General features: G+C 34.7%; 1 protein-coding gene across 13 annotated transcripts in view; it reads right to left on the bottom strand.

Moving 5' to 3' along the window:
- Positions 1–23,259, bottom strand: part of LOC109102919 (ankyrin-1-like) — a 125,326-nt gene that overhangs the window by 56,243 nt on the left and 45,824 nt on the right. For 8 of the 13 annotated variants that reach the window (XM_042757123.1, XM_042757126.1, XM_042757132.1 and 5 more), the window contains 22 exons: positions 15,618–15,719; positions 13,344–13,442; positions 12,063–12,161; positions 11,691–11,789; positions 10,524–10,709; positions 8,632–8,730; positions 8,458–8,556; positions 8,276–8,374; positions 6,976–7,173; positions 6,750–6,848; positions 5,925–6,023; positions 5,661–5,759; positions 4,782–4,979; positions 4,576–4,674; positions 3,789–3,887; positions 3,466–3,663; positions 2,759–2,857; positions 2,554–2,652; positions 2,162–2,260; positions 1,985–2,077; positions 1,822–1,894; positions 1,668–1,688 (listed from right to left, as the gene is read on the bottom strand). In XM_042757123.1, the coding sequence (XP_042613057.1) occupies positions 1,668–1,688; positions 1,822–1,894; positions 1,985–2,077; positions 2,162–2,260; positions 2,554–2,652; positions 2,759–2,857; positions 3,466–3,663; positions 3,789–3,887; positions 4,576–4,674; positions 4,782–4,979; positions 5,661–5,759; positions 5,925–6,023; positions 6,750–6,848; positions 6,976–7,173; positions 8,276–8,374; positions 8,458–8,556; positions 8,632–8,730; positions 10,524–10,709; positions 11,691–11,789; positions 12,063–12,161; positions 13,344–13,442; positions 15,618–15,719 (2,455 nt within the window). Of the gene's footprint in view, positions 1–1,667; positions 1,689–1,821; positions 1,895–1,984; positions 2,078–2,161; positions 2,261–2,553; positions 2,653–2,758; positions 2,858–3,465; positions 3,664–3,788; positions 3,888–4,575; positions 4,675–4,781; positions 4,980–5,660; positions 5,760–5,924; positions 6,024–6,749; positions 6,849–6,975; positions 7,174–8,275; positions 8,375–8,457; positions 8,557–8,631; positions 8,731–10,523; positions 10,710–11,690; positions 11,836–12,062; positions 12,162–13,343; positions 13,443–15,617; positions 15,720–16,048; positions 16,166–21,218; positions 22,456–23,259 lie in introns of those variants that run through there. The other 5 variants (XM_042757129.1, XM_042757125.1, XM_042757133.1 and 2 more) reach the window with 4 other exon arrangements.

Here is a 23,259-nt window from a genome sequence, read left to right as displayed (position 1 = left end):
CTGAACACTGAATGAATACTGAGTGGACAATATGGAAAGGATATCAATGGACTGAGAGCTGCTGAGTGAGTTTAATATGTTATGATGACAGTAACAAAGAAGTACCATGGTACTAACAATGTCCTTTTCGAAGTACCTGAGTACTAAACACCATGGTTATCATTCAGTACCATGGTATATCAGAATACAATGGTATAACCATCACTGTACCATGGTACTGCCACAGTAAAGTAATGCAGTAATGTAGTCATGTAATGTAGTCACTATTTCCTGTTAGAAATAATGCAAAAAAAAAAATGTGTGATGGTGATAATAAAAAAAAAAACAAACTACAAATCAGAGTCACGCATGACATACAAAACACAAAGCATACAAAATTAACTACAAATCGCATGACCTTCAAAACACAATGCCTCCGCTGATATCACGCTGCTAAATGCATAGTCATAAATAAACTGTGCTTGTTTTCCTAAAAAAAGCCATTAATTTTAATTGTGTCTATTAAGGTCTTATTATAAATCATCCTCTTGGGAAGTTTCTGGCAAACAAACGCAACATAACTGGTGAAGCAGAATTTTTTTTCATTTTATCAACAAACATGCATTTAAAAAAAGCAGGCTTTAATGGCAATTTAAAGATCTTTCATATTGTACTTAATACCTATATATGCATATAGATGGTACATCTGTGTGCCTATAGTGCCGTATAAACGCATATAGGGCAAATGCACAGTATATACTCAATATATTGTATATACTGAAAGATGAAACTTCAGTTTTAGGATTGGATTTGCACAAGGCAGCCAAGGGATGCACATCCTCGTGAGAGTCAATGATGAATATGAAACATTTTCAGGACATTATGTAAACACACCTGTGATATCTGTAATTACACCAGGAGCTGAAATACAGTGCTCTCTGGTTTTATATGATGCATTGATTCTACAACACACCCTTAAAAAAAGGTGAGACACTTTGTACATCACTGATTTTGCAAGTCATAATTCTGAAGAAATTAACAAATGCACGAACATTATGAAGTTTTTAATTAGTATTTTCATCGTGTAAATTTATTTCATAAACAAAACTGCACAAGATAACACTTTAAAGGACTAGATCTGTAGTTAAATTTGTTTCTCACAACCTGTTGGGTACAAATTATTTACCAGTGGGGACAGAAAACACATTAAATTTAAGATATTCTCTGTATGTCTTAACATATCATGCAAGTAACTAAAGTTACCGGACAATAAAACAAAGACACTACATGTTTAAAATAATATATCTTTTTTTCTAATATTGAACATGAACCACCACTTTTTGTTCCTTGCCCACTGGAATTTCACTGATACAAGTTTGCAAGTTTACATTTATATCATAGTGCAAGATAACGGTTCCAGTGAGAGAACTAAATCTGTGCTACTTTAGAAAAAAAAGGAAAAAGGAGATGTAGCAGGTTAGTGGGAGCGTTAAGTGTTTTGCAACAGTTAGATACCTTCAGGAATAAAAGCAGGCTTATCAATGTCAATGCACACACATGCTAATGTCACATCCATCATAATTTCAAAATGCACCAGAGAATGACAATGTGTTTGTGTTTGTGTGTGTGCTTGTAATGAAGTCACTGACAATGGCCATCGCACAAAGAAGAAAGAGGGAAATTCATACCTAACGTAAGCTGTGCAATTCCTAGAAAAACCAGGAGCAGGATGCTCTTTAAATGCCCACTCATTTAAAGAAATTAAATGATTCTATGTCTTGATTTTCCAAATGGAAATTACTCTAAAACTCTAAAACAGACCACGACATAAGCTGAATTTACCTTCATCTTCAGACACATCCAGGATCTCATCAACTGTCTCCGGGAAACTCATGCGATGTTTTTCAGTGGTGGTCAAAGGAAAAAGGTTATTACAACACATGACTTCTTACATTTAGTCTTTATTTAGTTTATGGTAGTCATAGTATGAGAAGCTGTAGCTCACCATGGTAACGGTCTCTTCGGTGACCAGTTTGAGAACATCAATGACTGAGATGTATCCGAGGCGCTTTGCGATGGCGAGAGCTGATGTGCCATTCTGCAGGAGACAGAAATATTAATTTGTCAACGTCCGGCATATTTTAAAAGGATGGCAATCAGTTAAAAGAGGCCAGGCTCTTACAGTCGTAATTTCATTTGGTTGTGCGCCATGTTTCAGGAGAAGTGTCACAATGTCCGTATGGCCCTGCTGAGCAGCCTGATGTAGCGGCGTATATCCCATCTAATAGTCCCAAAAAGAGGACAGATTCAAAGTCAGACCTCATGTGAAAGAAAAATCAGCAAGCAGGTCAGATGAAGAGCATATCAACACTATTGCTTCTCACATTTGTCTTCTGAGACAAAGTAACCTCTGGAGTTTCAGATCTTAACATTGTCACAAACTGTGCACAAATATCAACTAATTGATTCTGTTCCTATTCTTAGAATACAAGGCAGAACATCTATGTCAAAGGTGAAAGTCTGAAAATTGAAACCACACAAATCTGATCAAAGCAAAACCATTATTTCATTTACCCTGGTCTTGCAGTTTACATTGGCCTGTTGCTGTAGGAGGAATTTAACCATCTTGATACTGCCGTAATGACAAGCCACATGAAGAGGAGTGTAACCCATCTGAAGAGAAATTAACAATGATAATAATAATCATCATTGTCAATGACAATATGAATCATTATGTAGAAAAGCAACATATTGCACTGTAAGAGATGTGAGTTTTCACCCGTGTGGCAGCGTAGACGGACGCCCCATGTTTCACTAGTATATCAGCAATGCCAACATGCCCCTCCTGAGCCACGAGGTGAAGAGGAGTCAGACCACTCTGAGGACAGACAATACATGCGTGTCATTATATGGACATAAAGCAAGATAATGCATGCTATTCACAACATGTGTATGTGTGTGTAATGTTGAGAGATAAATGTAAACAGGTAAACATGTTCAGCTTGTTCACCTTAACTAATGCATTAACAAATGTAATAAAAAAGAAGAAGCTATTAAGGCATTTAATAGCATATGCAAAAGTTAATATTAACAAAAATAAACTTTAAACTGATGCTGTTTATTGTTAGTTTGTGGTAAATAATGCATTAACTACTTTAAGATATTAATGTTAAGAAATGCATTACTATAGTACGTGCATATATTAAATAATGCTGTATTAAGATTTCAAATGCATGAACTAATGTTAAAAATACAACCTTACTGTTGTGTATTTTTGTATAAATGTTACCATGACATCATTGTAATATCTGCATACTGATGTGTGACGTTCTCACATATATATATATATTTTTTTTTTAATGAATTGCCATTTTCTTCGACGGGTGTATTCAAGGAAATAGCAGTGATTTGTTTTCGCTCTTTTCATCACTGAAACTGCTTCTGGAAGCGGGAAACTTTGCTTTAAAAAAAGGATGCAAATCATACCTTATTGCCCAGATTGACATTGGCTTGCTTTGAGATAAGCAGCAGCACCATGTCTGGTTGGCCTTCCTGGGAGGCTAGGTGTAACGGTGTGACCCCTTGCAATGACTCAGCATTGGCAGAAGCTCCATGCTGCAGTAAACTGCTCGCTGCCTCCACCTGGTTCTGTTTGGAAGCAATGTGGAGCGGAACATAGCCATTCTGTGGAGAAAAGAAAAAAAGAACCATGGTTTAATCCACTTTGTGGCTGGAATAACAGTTCAAAATCATGATTAAGACTGAGAGTGTTTTCAGTGTGTTGAGCGAGGCGATAAATAGTGTCATACCCGAGCGGCACTGTGTGGTGAGCCTCCTTTGCTGAGCAAAAGATTGACCACATCCAGGTTGTTATGATGGATGGCCACATGCAACGGTGTGAGTCCAGCCTATAGAGGAGTATACATATTACTTCACTGTCATCAGTACTTCCAGATGAAAATGCAATAGATATGAATGATAAAACAATACTACTACCCTTGTGAAACATAAGCGTTTAATGGTATTGAATGTGCACTTGTATAGTAATATTTAATACATACTAGTTTCAGCAAAAATGACATTAAAGTATAGTATTAGTTTACCATAAATGTTTGTCAGTACAACCAGAAGTACACTTTAATCATATTTCAAAGACAATAGAGGTAATTACTAAATTGCACATAAAGATGTACTTGAGGTTTAAACTGCATGTAATATAAATGTTAACTTTGATACATTTTCATTTGAGTGCAATTAACATTCAATCAAGTGGCTAAAAACTGCATTCATTTCACTCAAGTATTATTTCTATAAGAAGTAAAAGTTCAAAAGTATGCTAAAAATGTACAAGGGTAATGACTCGTCCATGGACAGGGATAGATGTATTTTTTTTAATTAAGTAATATTTTTTTATATAGTAATATGTCAGATGTTAAATTGTAATTAGATTGCAGTTGCTGACTTAATTTCAATTACTTGGTATTGTCTGTTTAAATATATGTCGACACACAAGCCATTTTGGTCAACCACTAATGCTAAGGTCTCATCAAACAGAATAGCATTCTATAAACACATATAAATACAGCTGATTCATACTTTGCCTGCAGCATTTGGGTTGGCTCCTCTCTCCAAAAGCAGCACTGCTACATCCACCTTCCCGTATTTGGCTGCTACATGAAGAGGAGTGAAGCCTTTCTGCATGGCACCAATCAAACAGAATTAAGGTTTATAAGAGAGAGTTTTATACAGTTAACCATTTTGATACAGCAGGCTGGTGATCTTGGTCTTGGGCCACACCGTACCTTGGTCATTTTGGTGAGCTGGGCATTCATGTCCAGTAGGATGCTGGCAGTCTGTGTGTGTCCCTCGCGGGAAGCGATGTGCAGTGGAGTGTGTCCTGCTGTTGTGGTGGAGTTGGGGTTTGCCTTTTGCTCCAACAGCAGCTTCACCATCTCGTTGTGGCCCATGCGGGCGGCACAGTGTAGCGGCGTCTGGTCATCCTGATGGAGATGAAGGTTGATATAAGTGATGCTTTTTTTAACAAATAACAGCGGCACTGAAACAAATAACACTTTTGACCAACTTAAAAAAAAAAAATTTGTTACAGACAAATTTATTTGTTTTCTGAGTTGGTTCAAACCTTAAATATCTCGATTTAATAATAATAAAATGTTTTATTTTCCCAATGACAAAAACATAAAAAAAGATTTATTTTTAGAAAGACCTTATATCATACAGTACTTAATATATTTTTTTTTTAGATGTAAGCCAGGTCAATATATTAGTTTTTTTTTTTTTTTTTTTTGGCTTTGTACAACTTAATTTCACCATAAACAAAAGCTAAATTAGCTACAATATGAAATCAGGATTTTCACATAAGATAAAACTTTAATTGTTTATACTCTAAAAAGAGTGTTATTTGCTTCTTTTTTTTAATTACACGGTCATTCCACTTTTTTCAGTATACTATTATACTGTTTAAATATCACGGTATCTCATTTTCCTCAGCTAGGCCTCAATTAAACCATTTTTTAAAAAGAATAAAAAAATATCACTAAAACACAACACCATCAAATACACCCCAATAAAAAAAATACAAAAAAATAAAAAAAACCCAAAATATAAAAACTCAAGACACCATCAGCGGTGTTCACACTAAAATACAACACCATGAAATGCACCTTGGCTTTGGCGTCCACTGGAGCTGCGTTTTGCAGCAGGAACTCAGCAACGTCACAGTGACCAGCTCGAGATGCCATGTGCAGAGGTGTTTCCACTTTCTACAAATACACGTTAATGTACAGGTACATGATCACATACTGTACAAGCACATCTTAAATCACCTAGATATAAAAATCGTTGAGGAAAATGTTGCTTTCAGAAGTGAAACTCCATGTTTACGTGGCCTCACTGTGACATACTTCAGTGTAGCTTTAACTGCTTACCACGTTTGAGGCATGCGGAGAAGCTCCTTTTTGCATCAGTATCTTCACTATATTCAGATGACCCATAAAGGAGGACACATGCAGTGGGGTCAATCCTGACTGTTGGACAGAAAGCATACAGACACAAAGAACTAAACATGTCACAGCCTGAAATGATGGATTTCACAGATCTCTATACTAGACCCTGCTCTAATCAAACAGTTTATGCTACTTAAAGGCAAATCTGATCAAATTTAATCCACATGAGTCCAGTTCATCAATGAACATATTATGAAGTCGCTCTCACATCAAAATCCACTGACATGTTTGTTTAGAGCTGTTTTGGCTTGTAAACGGTGCTTGATCTGTGCAGATTTCTCTCCTGATTCAGGGAAAGCAATATTAGATGCCTTGCATTTTACTTGGAAGTGATGGTTTGAAGTTAAAAAACGTCTTAATGGTGGATTTGTTTCTTACAGACATGCAGCTTTTGTCTTCTCCAGATGTTAACTGATGGACTGGAGTGCTGTGGATTACTTGTGGATTATTGTGATGTTTTTATCAGCTGTTTGGACTCTCATTCTGACGGCACCCATTCACTGCAGAGCATTGATTGCTGAGACACTGATGCAATGCTACTTTTCTACAAATCTGAAGAAGAAACAAACACATCTACATCTTTTGTATTCTTTTTTATTGAAATGCATTCCCATTCTTTTAAATGAGCACCGTATCTCTTCTTTGTTTTTGGGACACTTTGATTATGAATTTGTTTCTTGTTTCATGTCTTAAGTGTCCTTTTGCAATGTTATTTATATTACACAGTGAAATGATCCTGTTGCCCACCTCTGTTACAGCTTCCAGGGATGCAGAATGCTTCAATAGCAGGTCCATTACACGCATGTGGTTCTTCTTACAGGCAATATGGAGCGGTGTGAAGCCATTCTACACATGTCGTGAGTAGAGAGATATTTCTATGTAAGTGAACAGATTCTGGACATTTCAAAACAACAGGGTCAACATTATCACGTGAATTAGTTGTGTCATGTGTGTCTTTTAAATGTGTACTAACCAGAGCACGGGTGTTTGGTTTGGCTCCTTTATCCAGGAGAACCTTGGCCATGCGATGATGTCCACAGTGTGCCGCCACATGCAATGGGGTCAGGTGGTCTAGAGTGATGTCATCAATCTCGGCATTGTACTGTAATAGCTGTCTGATACAGTCCAAATGATCCCCCTGGGCTGCCATGTGTATTGGAGACAGGCCATTCTGTGCAGTGAACATATGGAAAATTTAGAGCTGCCAATGGCATTTTCTTTCTTTTTCAACTTTTCATTTGTATTACGAGTTTTGTCTTACATTTTAAGGTTATTGAATGTATTACTACATTTAAGATTTATGCATTATTTTATTTGAAATACATTTAAAATGTCCATCCATTTAGATTACACAGTTTAATGTAAGCAAACTAATAAACTTACTTTAATGCATATTTGTCAATCATGCATAAATAAAACAAGGCAGATTTCTGTAAAATTACTAATAAACTGAGTGTGTTTTAATTTGCATTAACCAGGTTTATATATTTGTTGTCAACAATTAAATTTTCAATCAAATATTTCAATTAATTTAATATTGATTGTTCCATAGCTAGCAATATTTTAACCATGTTCATACAACTGAATAAATTTAGTTGTTTTTACAACAAACATATTTATACTGACACAAGTAACTTGAATAAATGCAAATTAAAATTTACCAATTTCTTATCTGTTTCATTTATGACTCTATGACTGACAAATATGCATCACATTGAGTTTATTAGTTTGTTTAGGTTAAACCTGTGTAATCCAAATGGATGGATATTTCATATTCAAATCTATGCCTAAATTAAATTCATTCACTAATCCATTCTTTTTTGGAGTGGATTCTTGTTTTTAATTAATGCATTTGATTACATTTGCACTGCTGACACAATATATTGAGAACTACAGTGTCAATAATAATAAAAAAGTTATAAAACATTTCAGTCAACTGAATTTTGATCTCCAGAGCAAATATTTAGTCAAGATATGTAACACTTTAAAGAGTTTTTTCTAAATTGAAACATTACTTTTTAGAAGATAAACATTTTCTTACATAATAACCTCAATAATAACAATTGCTTGACCTTTGTTTATGTCATTGACCTACAGTGCACCAAATCACAGAGATTAATACACTATCTAATTCTTCTTGCCAATGCCTCGTTTTTTTTTCACTTTTATTGTTGCAACTATGAAAATACTCATCTGTAGCAGATGAAATAAAAATCTGAAGGTCTCCATGTCAAATGTTTTTATGGCTATATGTAATTTGGGTGCACGCCTACCTTGGTCTTGGCCTGTATTGGAGCTCCTTGGTCCAGAAGGATCTCGATTATTCTCACATGGCCATTTCTGGCAGCACAGTGAAGAGGAGTCAACTCATCCTGTGTTATAAAAGGGAAGAAGAACAAATGTGCATACAAATTCTCTGTCATTAAAGTCTAGAATTATAGCTTCGTTAACATACTTTTGTCTTGGCATCAATCTTAGCTCCTCGGTCCAGCAGAAGTCTGACCATGATGACATTTCCTCTCCTGGATGCAATATGTAGAGGTGTGATCCCATTCTGAAAGAAAGCCACTAGTTTGAACACAACTGTAAACTGACAGAGGATCAGTCTAGAAATATTTAAAAGACAGACCTTGGGTGTGAAGTTCACATCAGCTCCTCTGTTTAGAAGTAGCTGGGCAACATTCAGGTTTTCATAGTGGGCTGCGATATGGAGGGGCGTGAAGCCTGTCTGCAGAGGATCATGGGAAACTGAGTTAGCAACCAGCACATTTTGCCTTGTCTATGTCAAATATAGTTGTTATTCTTACTGCTTCATTATCATTGCAAAAATCAATGAACTGTATGCACTACTGTTCAAAAGTTTGGGGTCAGTAAGAAAGGAGTCTTTTCTGCTCGCCAAGGCTGCATTTATTTGATTAAAAACACTGATATATTATTACCACTTAGAATGATTGTGCTCTATTTTGTTATATTGTAAAATATAACTTACTCTTGTGATCAAAGCTGAATTTTAAGCATCATTTATCCGTTCTTTAGTGTCACATGATCCTTCAGATATCTTTCAAAAGTGCTAATTTGTTGCTCAAGAAACATTTCTGATTATTATCAGTGTTGTTTATGTAAGTTTCTTACCTTGAAACATCAATCATTCTGATGGTAAAGTGACTTTTAATAAGGCGAATAAGTTTAATCAGATATGAAATAAAAAACGAAAAAAAAAAGGGCAGAACCAAATACACATGTACAGCCATCTACTGTAATTATGACAGTGATGATTACGACTTAACTGTAAGGGACTCCAAAGTCACAAAAATTAACAAAACTACATACAGTTGCTTCAATATCCCTTACACAAAAGAAGTGTATTCAAGTGTGCTATTAGTATACTTCTAAAAAAAAAATACTTTTTATGTACTTCTCAGAAATATAGAAATGATATTTAAGTATACTTGACTTACACTTAGAAAAAGTCTGAATATATTTGAGCTTTAGCTACTTGTGCTCTGGGAATCCATGTTTTCATTGTTATACAGTAGAGGGCGCTATTACACATCTTCTGTACAGAAACAAGCCAAGAAGAAACCGAAACAACAGATGCTTCCACATGTTCATTACACCATCAGACATAAAACAGCATCGAAACTGTGTAACGTTATGGAATAAAATGTCGACTCCATGTCATTTTGAATCCAATTCATAGTCTTTTTTCAGCTTTTTGTTCAAAATGTTGTTAATTTATTCCTTTATTTTGTATTTATGAAATTTACCCAGATTCATGTGTTTATAAAAAAGAATGCATGAAGCTAAAATAAAATGTTTTTGTTTACAAGCAGGTACCCTTTTCTTTCTTTTGATGTTTTGTATGTTCAGATATTCATATAACAAAACATATACAAATTAATACCTAAATAGGGACATAGTAGTATACTTAAAGTATGATGTAAAGTTCACTTAAAGAAAACTTATTAGTATACTTGAAGTATAAAACTACTAAACTAGTAGTTTACTGAGACTATACTTCAAAGTGTACTAAAAATGCTACAAATATTTAATTAGTAAACTATCAGTACACCTATAAGTTCACTTTTAGTATAGTTGCAGTAAAAACTAAAAACTAAGATGTAAACTAGTTATGTATACTTTTATATACTGGAAAGTGGGCAAATTTAGTCCCAAGGAGTACTGAAATAGTATCCTACTAGTAGACTTATATCTGTATACTTACTACATAAAAGTATACTTAAAAATATAACTGAACTTTAAGTATACTTAATAAAATAAAATACTTAATAAAATAAACTTAAAGTATACTTAAAGTATACTTGTTTTTGGTAACCTTTCTGAATAAAAGTTTTAATTATAAAATAAAATAAAATAAAATAAAATAAAATACCACTGACCCAAAATATTTTAACTTAATGTGCTTACACAGATTTATATTATTTGTTATTATACGTTACTAAATGTCCAGTTGAATAGAAAAAGAGCAAGCAAAGAGGTTTTCCATCAGTTTACACAAACCTTGCTTAAGACATCAGGATTCGGGTCATTCTGTAAAAGCACAGCGGCAGTTCGGGTGTCATCGTTTCGGGCAGCGATATGCAGTGCGGGAAGGCGGACCTTGCCCTTAGTACCGTGGTTGATGAGCAGGGCCACAATATTTTCATGGCCCTGCTGAAGAGCCACAGCAAGAGGGGTAAAGCCATCCTGCCAGAAAGACAAACACACAAGACACACATTTTCAGATTTTTTTCCATATTTTCCATATTTCTCTCAATAACCTGAATGAAAACGGCAGATTAAGGTGAAGTGTGCAAACCCTGCTGGCTTAACATGCTAAAGGTTTCCTATGATCCGACCCCAAAAATAAGCACGCTTAATTGTACTGAATGTGCACTCGTAGTGTACTTCATATCTTAAAGTAAATGTTTAAGTACTGTACTTGCAAATAATATAATACTAGTGAAATAAGTGTAATTAAAGAGAGACACTTTCATGACAGTTTCTTAACACACTTAAGTGCATGTTGAAATCATTTCAGGTTTTACTTTAAAGTACATTTCAAATCATTATGTTTTAATAAGCTTTTGTCATCCTTTAAAGAAGTACACTTATTTTGATGTGTTGACTAACATACTAAAGCAGATGTAAAGTATTTGATTATAATTTTAAAAGCAGTGCTATTCAATATTATATTAATATATGATTTACAAGTTAATACATGTACTCAATTGCAACTTTATCATTGCAAATTTGTAAATACAAATATATTTAAATGCATGACTTGCAATACAGTAATTATGAATATGAATAATCATGGCATGCAAAGATATCCTTAATTCTCGCATAAGTGGGTTAAAAAATACTCTTAAGTTCAGATATTTGCTTTTAATGTAAATGTAATATAATTTTCATTTATTTGCACTTAACATGCATATAAGCGTACAAAAACATTATCTTTGGTTAACTGTTTGGTTACACACATTATTCAAAATATCTCCTTTAGTGTTCAACAGAAGAAAGAAACTCATACAAGTTTGGAAGGGGGAGTAAATGATGGCGGAATTTCCATTTTTGATTGAACTATCCCTTTAAGATTATTCTTTTAAAGTATATTATTCCAAAAATACATACTCTTTTTAAAGGCATGCTAAAGTGTATTGCTTTATTCCACAAGTGCAGCATTACCTCAGTTGGAATGGTCTGATTGGCTCCATTATCCAGGAGAAACTTCACAACCTCCAGGTGATTCTCTTGTGCAGCCATGTAGAGAGGAGTGAAGCCCTTCTGTTACAGACAGACATAAACACCCATATGCAGATACAATACCAAACTAACAAGCACACAAATACACAGATGACAATACAGGCAGACAGATTTTAGTTTGACAGCAATGCTGCATACATTTAAAAACACTCAACTGTGCAAATGAACTACAAAACATCCAACTGGGGAGAAGAAAACACATAAACCCCTATTATATATATGTTTTAGGTCAACATTAGGTGAATGCTCTCAGATTGTACAGCAACACAGTAACCAACCCAGTTGTTAGCTCACCTGAGACTGAGCGTTGACATTGGCTCCATAGTTAACCAGCTCTGTGACCACCTGCTCCTGTCCAGCTAACGCGGCTATGTGAAGAGCAGTGTTTCCTTTCTATAAGAGAAATATCTTATTTAATGACACAGGCAATGTTTTTTTTTTCCCTAATCACATGCATTATTTTGAAAATCAAGCATTCCCTTGAGCACTTAATTGTATTAAATATGCACAAGTGTACTTCGAATTACAAACACATATTTGTTTATAGAAAAATTTACTTGCAGATTATATATTATTAATATATTATCACTAACAGTTATTTAAAAATCGCTTATACACAGTTTCTGAAACTACTGCATGGCTCATTTTCTCTCAACTATACACACAAAACATGCAAAACATTACGCATCTCTTGCAAAAGCAAACACTTCTTTCAAAACTATTTAAACTTTTATAAAAATTGTGTTTTTGCTTTGTATATCTACACACAAACACTGAATGATTAGTGTTATACATGCCAACAGTTCAGAAAAGTGAAAGTTAATTCTGGTAAATGTCTAATGCAATGGCCTTTAAACAATTTTTAACTTTCAAATACTTTTTGTTTCCTCGAAATACACTTTTAAAAGTTTTAAATCTTTGTTTTAATAATCTTGCTGCACTCTAAAGAAGTACACTTATTTTGATGTGCTGGTTAATACAATATTATTCAATATTACATTTAAAGTTAATATATTTTTTAATGTACTAAATTGCATCTTCATCCTCACATAGATCAACAGAAATGACATTAAATTATAGTTTGCCATAAATGCTTGGCAGCACACTTTAAATATATTTCAAAGACAACAGAGGTAAATATGAAATTACATATTAAGTCCTACTTAAGCGGGTCAAAAAAAATATGAATTTAAACTATAATGTAATTTTAATTCATTACGATAAGCATGCAGTTAGGTGCCCAAAACATCATTTTAAGTTCACACTTCAGTATATTCTTTTAAAGTATATTATTTCATGATAAGTACTATTTTTAAACGAATGCTAAAGTATACGCAATGTTTTTTTAAAGGTACATGTTTGGAAGTTTTCTGTATTTTCTTAATGCATGTGCATAATGCATACTGTATATAAATTTGAACGTGTTCAAAGTTACTTGTGGTTGCTCCGTTAGTTAGATTAGATTCAAAAGTGAAAAATGAAGTTCCGCTAAAAGCACTAGCATTTAATGCAATGACATTTATACTTCTGTTAACGTTCAGATACTTTTGCAGCCACTCTAGCTCTAAGTCTTACCTTTGTGGTCGTCTCTAGAACAATGCCATGGTGCAGTAGTTCCAGCACCATTTTAACATGGCCTTCCTTCGAAGCCAAGTGCAGCCCGTTGAGTCCATTCTGTGAAGGGAAAGAGACAGCAGAGCAAACTCACTCTGAAGGTGATTTGATCTCAAATCAAGCAGTGCAGTCTTGTAATGTCCCAAAGAGACTGAAATGAGGATGTGGGGGTTGTAGATCACTTTCACTAAACACACAGAGCACTGTCAAATGACATCAACCAATGATGATGATGATGATGATGATGATTAAGGTGGATGGCAGGCCGGTGGTCTCTCTGCTGGGAAGAATACGGGCCATGTGGGATAGGTCTAACCTCACACAGCCTTCCTTTAGCCTCACAGGACATGTGAGGTTGGACCTTTCTCACATTGCTGATATTATCCCCTCTGAGTGTAGAGACCACTCACCTCATCTCAGTGTGACTCAAAGAAAGAAACGAAAGAACAAAAGAAAAAGAATGGATGGATGAAGAAGAAATACTGAACCGTTCTAAAGCTGCATCTGCAGAACAAAAGTTTGCATTAACTTATATCTGCTAATCTTCACATTTTTAGTGACATCCAATAATTTGAGAGAAAAAATGCAAGACAGAAAACCATTTCAACTAAAGCACATCTGTTGTTTAAACAAGAGATTTATATAATCAAATAATAAATAGGATATTATTAAAAATGAATTTATTCTTATTATTCCAAGCATGTGACATTTTATTTACAGCAGACAATCATGCGACTGGCCACGTGAGCAGCGTGTTCCCGGTTCGTAGGATCACAGAACTCGCTTCTCCACGGTGAATAAATCACCATCTGAGTTTTATTCTGCCATGCAAATTTGTTTTACAGATGTCCACATGAGAAACAATAACTGTCCGAACAGGGGTTAAGTCTGTCTTGCTTTAAGAATTTTTAGATATTTAATTTAAGCCAAGACAATAATACTAACTAATAAAATATTGTTTTTGCAGTATAGCCTACATGTGTCCTAGCTCAAGGGTCTGGCAGCAGGTTTTGAAGGAGCTCAGAGCTCACTCTCCAGAGAGTTCAGTAGACCTGCTCACACGTTTGCTGAAGTCATCACTCACAGCGCATGCAGGCATTAATCAAAGGGCACGGACATGTCAGTGTACAAACAGGCCATTTAAAAACACATTAAAATGTGTGCGCTATTCAGACACAGAAACAGAACATTATTTCCAATCAGGTCCACCAAGGCAAAGAAGGTAGTTTAGCACAAATATCAGATGTAAAGACTCCAAACTCACACCATGGACACACACACCCTTAGACGGCACAGCAAGCAATTTGAGCCGCAAATGTTCATCAAAGAAGAAGAATTAGGAAATCTGAACACTTAGCTACTCTCTTCATCACCCAGGTATACTGTAGCATTCTGAGGCGTTGGAAGTCTCTCAAGGCTTGGCCGGAAATAGCATTCAATACCAAGGCTTGTCATGAATTTGCTCTCTGCCCTGCTCTTATATAGATGTCACTCCCATTATAGGCAAGGTCCTTCTGATCACCAGTTCTCCTTTTCTTTTAAAAATAAAGGCTCTTGGCATTGCTCTTGGTCGCACACCATATGAGAAGCGCAGTGTCGCACCACATTTTTAAAATTTGAACACATTGTTTTCTATGAGTGTATGCACAAGTGTTCCGTGGTGGCCAACTACGTTGTGTTATACTTGTTGTAGGAATTGTTCTAGACACGGCGCTGCATTTCTCGTCCCATGTGCGACCAACTTAAGAACCTTTACTATCCATATAAGCTTTCCATTGCACAAAAGTTTCTTCATAGTGGAAAAGGATCTTTAGAATTTTAAAATGTTCTTTGGAATTTCTAAAATGTAGAATTTTAACATGTTAAAAAGTCAAATAAAAAAATATCACTGAAAGGTTCTTTGAGAAACCAAAAATGTTTTTTCTATGGTCTTGCTGCAAAAGAAAACCCTTTTTGGAAGCTTTATTTTTATGAGTTTAAGGACTGTTGACACATCACGGAAATAATGAAGTGTGTGAAGTGGCCCTGTGTCATCTGGCCCTGTGTGCTTTAGATTTATCATCTAGAGATCACACATCTTTCACACTTTGTCCTCTAGAGCGCCCCTCAAGATCAAGCAAGATTTACTTCCGCAAACAGACATTTCACCTCCAAATGAAGCCTGGCTGTGACTCAATCGGACAATTAATCAGACCCCCCCACCTTGAGGAATACAAGGAGTTGAGGAAGTCTTACCTGATTGGCTGTGTTGATGTCGATGCCATTCTTGATGTGGTCGAGAGCCTTTTCCAGATTACCTGAGCGAGCTGCACGGAGGAAACTGGTGCCAGCATCAGTCTGAGAAAAAAATACAGGAGTAATACAGGAGGGTAGAATTTAAAAGAGTTAACAGGTTTAATTATATCGTGAAAACTATATGCTTTTTGCCCGCCATCTGTATTTCCATAACTTCATAGAATCTCGCATGTGAGGAGTGTTAAATAAGATAACAACTGCGACAAAACATTTGGTTAGCAAACTTTTTTTTTTTAAGAGTGATGTTGAAGAAAAACAACAACAGCAACAAAATGAGGTAAAACCAGAAAACACTGTTAATTAAAACAAATCGAAGGACAAGGTTTTTAACATTAGATGCATACACAAATACATATTTACAGCACACACACCTGGGTATAAAGATAACATGTTGTTTTTCCTGTGTGAGAAAGACGAATGTACACATACTTTATATTTTGTCGACCTTGGGTGCACAAACATTCATATTATCTGAAAGAACAGACATACTGCAAAAGAAAAGTGTTAAAAGGATCAGAGCAGCAGTTAAAAGAGTGGAAAAAGTTCATTTATATTTTATATACCATTAAAACTCATTTGTTCAAATCAAATGATTCTCAATAAAACCCAAAACCAAAGCAGTCAGACACAAAGACAGATAGAGAACAGTGCCCTTGCAGTGACCTTCCTAACCTTCATCTAACTATAGAAAATTACTAAAAAGCAATGTGTTTTTTCTCTTCCCTAGCATTGCATCTTACAAATCATATTAAGAATATTTGGCATCAAGACTCAAATAATAAATAAATTGAACACATTATTACACGTGGAGACAAACTTTGTTATACTTAATCACACTTAAAGCACGTTCTCACAATCATAGCTTGATAATCAAAGCCAGTGTTTCACACTTAGAGGCTCATGAAGGAACTGCAGGCGTGTGTGAGGTCGTGACGGAAATTTCAGCACTAAATTAAATAAATATGTGTAATTAATTAATTATATATATATATATATATATATATATATATATATATATATATATATATATATATAGTAAACAAATAAAGATGTTGAAATTCATTATATTTATTTAAAGGTTAACATTACTTTAACTCTCAAAACATGCTGGTAATTGGGATTGAGCCACAAAAAGAATAAGTTTGGGCGCCCCAGTCCTAAGATGCTTCACTGAGTAAGAAAAGAACCATTCAATGGTTTCTTCTGTCTGATAAACACACTCAGTGTAGAAAGAGGCTTTCACACTTTCAGCCAAAGATCAGATGATTTCTAAAAAGCAAGTTTATATAGAGTACATGCACATTTGCATAATTCCAGAACAACTCCCCTAGATTTTAATCACACACCTGGATTCAGTCTCTCCTGTGGCTTAAGTGAATTTGAACAGATTTCCACAGATTTTCACGTCCTTGAGACTGAGCTGTATTGTATGTGTTGTGTTGTCGCTGTGGTGAATCTGGGAATGTGTGAGAGTGTGTGAGTGTGTACCTTCACGAGCAGCAGGGCTGGTCTACTGATCAAATATACAAGACAAGTACACGGACACATACGCACAACAACAAAAGTGTGAGTTGGCATGGGGATGACTTAGTGACCTCCTAAGAATTAGGAGCACAATTTTACTCCCCCATCTCTCTGGCTGTGTCAGAATACTACACTAAAGGGGTTTGGGGTTGGCAAGGCTTTTTCTTTCTTTTTTTGATAGTAATTAATACTTTTATTCAACAAGGACTCATTAAATTGACTAAAAGTGAGAGCAGAGACATTTATAATGTTAAAAAAGAGTTCTATTTCAAATAAATCCTGTTCTTTTGAACTTTCTATTCATCAAAGAATCCTGAAGAACAAAATGAATCACGGTTTCCACAAAAATATTCAGCAGCACAACTGTTTTCAACATTGATAATAATCAGAAATGTTTCTTGAGCAGCAAATCAGTATATTAGAATGATTTCTGAAGATCATGTGACACTGAAGACTGGAGTAATTATGCTGAAAATACAGCTGTGCATCACAGAAATGAATTAAAGTTTATTATATAATTTAAACATTTTATATAGTTTAAATTATATTCACATAGAAAACAGTTATTTTAAATTATAATAATATTTCACAATATTAATGTATATACAATATTTTTGGTGAGCAAAAGAGGCTTCTCTTAAAAACATTAAAAAAAAACTTACTGTACCTACCCCAAACATTTGAAGAATAATGCATACTATAATCTAAAATTATGTACTTTGCTGGATATGGGACACACTTTATAGTAATAATAGTAAAGTTTTGAGACTTTTTTTTTTTTTTTGCATATATGATTTTATTTTCTCTGCTTCCAGCTATTTTTCCCAAAACCACATGCTATTTTAGAAAGTTAAAAAATGTCTACATTTCAATATTTAAAATTTGGTACTTTAAAAATCACTACAAATTTAAAAAATAGAGCAAAAATAACTTATTTAATCAAAATCATAAGAATGTTTTCATGAGTAACTGATAAAACCAGTAGGAAGAGTGACAGATTTTCACCTTATTTCTAATTTTAAGTCCAGATTTTTGGTTTAAATTTTTATTACCTTTTTCAGTAATGCATTTTTTAACCCTGAACCATTTTTTGGAGTTCCCTACATGCGTAAAATGTGAGGTCACTGTACACGAGCGTGTGTTTGCAGCAGATAAGGCGCTGGAGGCGGTCATGTAGACCACACCTAATTCTTTGCCTTTGGCGTGCTAAATTCTCCACACCTATACAACGAACCACTGTATGCCAAGAGAACCAACCAAACACGGCAAAAGATGCCAGTTTTGACCCTTACACTTCAAAAAGGAAACTGCCTTAGTAAAATAAAGAATGAATGTCCATTGATATCTAAACCTCCTCATAGACTAGTTATTAGTATTGTATGATTCAATAGCCAGGCTGCCAGAATTGATAAGCTTTCTTGGAAATGACATCCTAACATCACCAAAAAGGTCATTTAGAAACAAAACAAGCATTATCATTTATTAGAGTTATGCTGTCCTGTTGATGCCCCATTGTGGATTATAAAGACTTCAATGAATAATCTTGGCAAAAAGCAAATAATAGTTAACGTACCAGCTAATGAAACCTCATATAATGTTATGAAAAAAGATAAATAAAACATGTCAGCACCCAGCCGCTGCTTTCCTCCCCTCTCGAAGAGCAGAAGTACTGCAGCAGACAGGATGACATCATCACCGAGACGCAACACTGCAGTGTGTGTGTTTATGACTGCATCCGAGAGAAAGAGAGACGGAGCGAGTCTTTAAACTCACCTCTACTGAGAAACATACACACACACACACACACACACACACACAGAGAGAATGCCATCTGTCATTATAACTGTGCTTGCATAGCATACGAGAGCAGTTGGTGATGTGTGTTTCCCACAGAGGGAAGATGAATGAGACTATACTGTACCTCACAACGGCATAAAATTCAGCTCATACACGTACATTCATGTACAGCACTACATAAATACTTAAATCCTGCATGACTGAGACATAAACTGCAGTTGCTGCATGAAATGCATGTTCTCTCACTTCTCTATTTCTTTCTCCACATCGGAAGTTCAAATGATGCACTCAATGCATTTGGGGCTTATTGTTCACAATCACAAATAAAAAAAAAGTGTATGATGTTGGTGTGCATTACAGATGGCGCACAGATAAAAACTACAAATATGGAACAAGGTATGCTTGCAGTGATGTTTGCAACTGAATGTAAAATGAACAATGAGACCCTGGCTTATAATTTGCTGTAAAAATAGCTGAAAATATAGTTAGCTGTGACTATTATAGGTTACACTTTATTGTAAGGTGTCCTTGTTACAGTGCAATTATACATTTAAGTACTGAATAATATTAATTAACTACATGTACTTACTATATGGTTAGGGTTATGATGAGGGTTTGGCATAGGGTTACTTGCATGTAATTATGCATAATGTATTGTTATTATAATAGTAAGTACATGTAACATGTAACAAGGACACTTTAACATAAAGTGTTACCCTATTTTAATGTGTCTTGTTACTCACGTTACATAGTAATAACAGTAAAGTATGCATAACTTTAAGGAACTAAACCCTATAGCAAAATATCAAACCAAGTAGCATTCGTTTTGAGGATCAATATTACAAGCACACTTTACAAAGAAAACATTTCATAAAATAAAAAGGATGTACATTTTTAAAAACTGACCAGTGACCAGTGTAATTTGCATCAGAGGACATTTCTAATGTGCATTTTCCCGTGAATCTTGTAAAAATGAAAGTGAAACTTTTAATATCTCTTTTAGAGGTTCCCTGTGCCCTGATCAGCAATTTATAAACCAAGTGCAAAGGTGTTTCTGTTTGTGCCACAGCTATATAAATCACAAAACAAAGAGCTTCTTAAATTCACAATGCAATAACATATTTTAACTTTTTTCTCCCATGTAGTCTTTAGTCTTTCTTTTTAGTCCCATGCATATTCTTTACATTTTCAATGCTTCGCCCTCCCATGAACATTATGTAAAGAATGAAAATGTACATCTTTAGGAGTTGTTTATACCTGATCCGATCCTTATGAATGTCTTTTTCTGGTGTACATGTTGATTCTATCATATTACTTTAAAAACCAGTTTAAGTTACATGTTACGATATGAAGCATATTTTTAAGCGACTTAAAGACATCTTGCAACAATATAGTTTCTTCTCTCTCTCTCAGCTATGTAATTAAAAAAAAGACTCAATTTAAAACCAGTTAAATTTCATGTTACAACATGAACTTGATAGAATTTTTAGCGACAGTGCAATTTCATATCTCTGTCATCTGTCTGTCTAAAAAAAAAAAAATTTGAAAAACAAAATATAAAGAGTTTGGGTTGGGTTTCAAAGACAAGATTCTCCCATGAACAGAGGTAAATACATTTGAAAATACAGCTGGCTGGATGGGTGCCACACATTTATAAGTGTAGTCATATTTTGGTAACACTTGTGAATATCTGGATGTGCCTTTGTTACACATGTGACACATTTACTGTAGTAATAACAGTACATTATGAATAATTTCAAGCAACTAACTCTCAAAGCAAACCCTAACTGTATAGTAAATATATGGTGTTTATTAATATTACTCATAAGTTCTTTGTGTAATTTGCAGTGAAACAAGGACACATTAAAATAGAGGTTACACTTTCTTTCAAAGTACAGAGAAATAGGGATTAATAACTTTTATTTACTATATGGTTAGGATGAGAGTTTGGATTAGGGTTAGTTTTATGTACAGTAATCATTCATAATTTATTGTTGTTACTATAGTAAGTACATGTAACGTGTAACAAGGACACTACAAAATAAAGTGTTACCAAAATAGCATTAAGAATATATTTAGTGGCCCCAAAACGTATTTTCAGACAGTATTTTGCGATAACGATCAACTGGAAACATGAGCAAGTTTACAGAGTTTTCAGTCTGCGACATCTAACAAAAACCACAAAGTAGATGAAGGAATCTTTGGGAAAGTTGTACTTACTGCACAAATGGTGATTTTGGTTGGCATCCCAGTACACCGTCTCTCTCTCTCTCTACGTCTTTGCTTCACTGTTTTCCAGTGTTACACTATCTGGCGGTAGGGGTCCGGGCACTGCCCCTTTCCCCCTGCACGCACACACATGCACACTTGTGAGGGGCTGGGTGGGGCTGGGGGCTTTGAGGCCAGAGGGTTTATCTCCAGAGGAATGTTGTCAATATCGACACACACACACACACACACACACACACACACACACACACACACACACACACACACACACACACACACACACACACACACACACACACACACACACTTCTAACCAAAACTAGATAATGGCATAAGTCTCTCCCCGTTTTTCCATTCCGTTGAGCGTTCTCAATCTGCGCAGACCTGCTCGATGCATTCTGACAAGCAAAGGGCCTTTCTGAATGAGCCTTTGGGAAAAAGACACATAATGTGTGTGTGTGTTTGTAAGGTTTGGCACTGTTTCAGTCTGCAGAAGGACTTACAGTGACAAAGACCCTTGGAGGGGTGGGAAGGGGTTGGGGTGGGGTACTTCAGGAGTACCAAGCCTGGTGACAATGGCCCAGACACGGATGGGGAGGGCATGGTGTGTGTGTGAGGCCCAGTCTCTTTCAATAAAAGATCTGTCACTCCCTGCTTGAAAAGGCCCCTCCATCTTCTCTCCCTCAGGCCCATGCTGGGAAAAACACATCTATGCCAGCAGTATGCACCCAAATAATTGTGTGTTGCAGAAGTGGACAGAGCAAAACTACATCTAGAGCTCAGTTTAATAATTAAAATGAGGGAGTTTTCTAGTGAGCAGCTTGGCATGGAGGAATTGGGATTACTATGGCGATTCCCTCTCTAGAGGATTTATTGCACTGGCAGTGAATCACACGACCCTTTGAGGTGACTCAGGAATCAAGAGGTGATTCAAAGTACTCGTCTTTGATTCTTTCAAAGAAACAACAAGAGCTATTCCTTGAGTGGAGTGAATTTTTCAATATTTTTTATTTTTTTGAGTAAAAATAAGTTGTCAAGTTGGTCACATGAATTCACTGTGCTGACTAACAGAAAGCTGCTTGGTTTGAGAGTGACTTCAGTGTGAGCTGTGCTTTATACATTAATGCAATGCTATAACAACAGACAATAATGCAAAAAAAACTTCAGACTATCAGTATCACAATTAAGGGGTCAATTTTATAACTGTGCTCCTTTCTAAAGAGTATTTGTTGTTGTATGTTGTTTTCTCAAGTTGAAACAATATCGTTTTCTTGATCCAACAATATGATTTTCTTGGAAATATTGATTTAATAATAATAAATAATAATAATAATAATAATAAAAACAATCTAAAGTTTCCCCCCATAAACAAATATATTTGATATCACTTTCAAAAACTTTTGGTAAAAATAAATAATAGAAATACAGAGATTGTTTTGATAATTTGAAGTTTTAATTATTTTTATTTTACCAATTTAAAAATGAACCATGTACTGTATTCTTACATTTTACATATAAACTAGCAAGTAGTTGCTTTAATAAAAAGATAAAAAAAAATAAAAAATAAAAAAACTAATGTAAAATTAACCATGCACTTTTGTCTAACATTTTAGATATAAACTAAGTTAGTTTAGTCGCAGTCATCTCTCACCGAGAAGTGGCTAACTTTTTTAGGCCCCATCCTTTCAGGCATCCTGTTCCTTTTCTTGTCATTTTGAAAATGATCAAAATATAATTAATGTCCCACAGAAGAAAAATAAATAAATAAATAAATCATACAGATTTGGAACAACATGAGGGTGAGTAAATTATAGAATGTTTATTTTTTAAGTGAACTATCCCATTAATAGATACAGTTTAAAACGGTATTATATATATATAACAACAGACAAGTAACATTTTTGTTTATATTGATATATATATATATATATATATATATATATATATATATATATATATATATATATATATATATATATATATATATATATATATAAACAAAAATGTTACTAGTCTGTTGTCACTTAAATTA

The sequence above is a fragment of the Cyprinus carpio genome, chromosome A5 (genome assembly GCF_018340385.1).
Source record: "Cyprinus carpio isolate SPL01 chromosome A5, ASM1834038v1, whole genome shotgun sequence".
Lineage (NCBI taxonomy): Eukaryota > Metazoa > Chordata > Actinopteri > Cypriniformes > Cyprinidae > Cyprinus > Cyprinus carpio.
The sequence above is the reverse complement of the archived record's forward strand: the minus strand, read 5'-3'. Positions and strand labels throughout refer to the sequence as shown.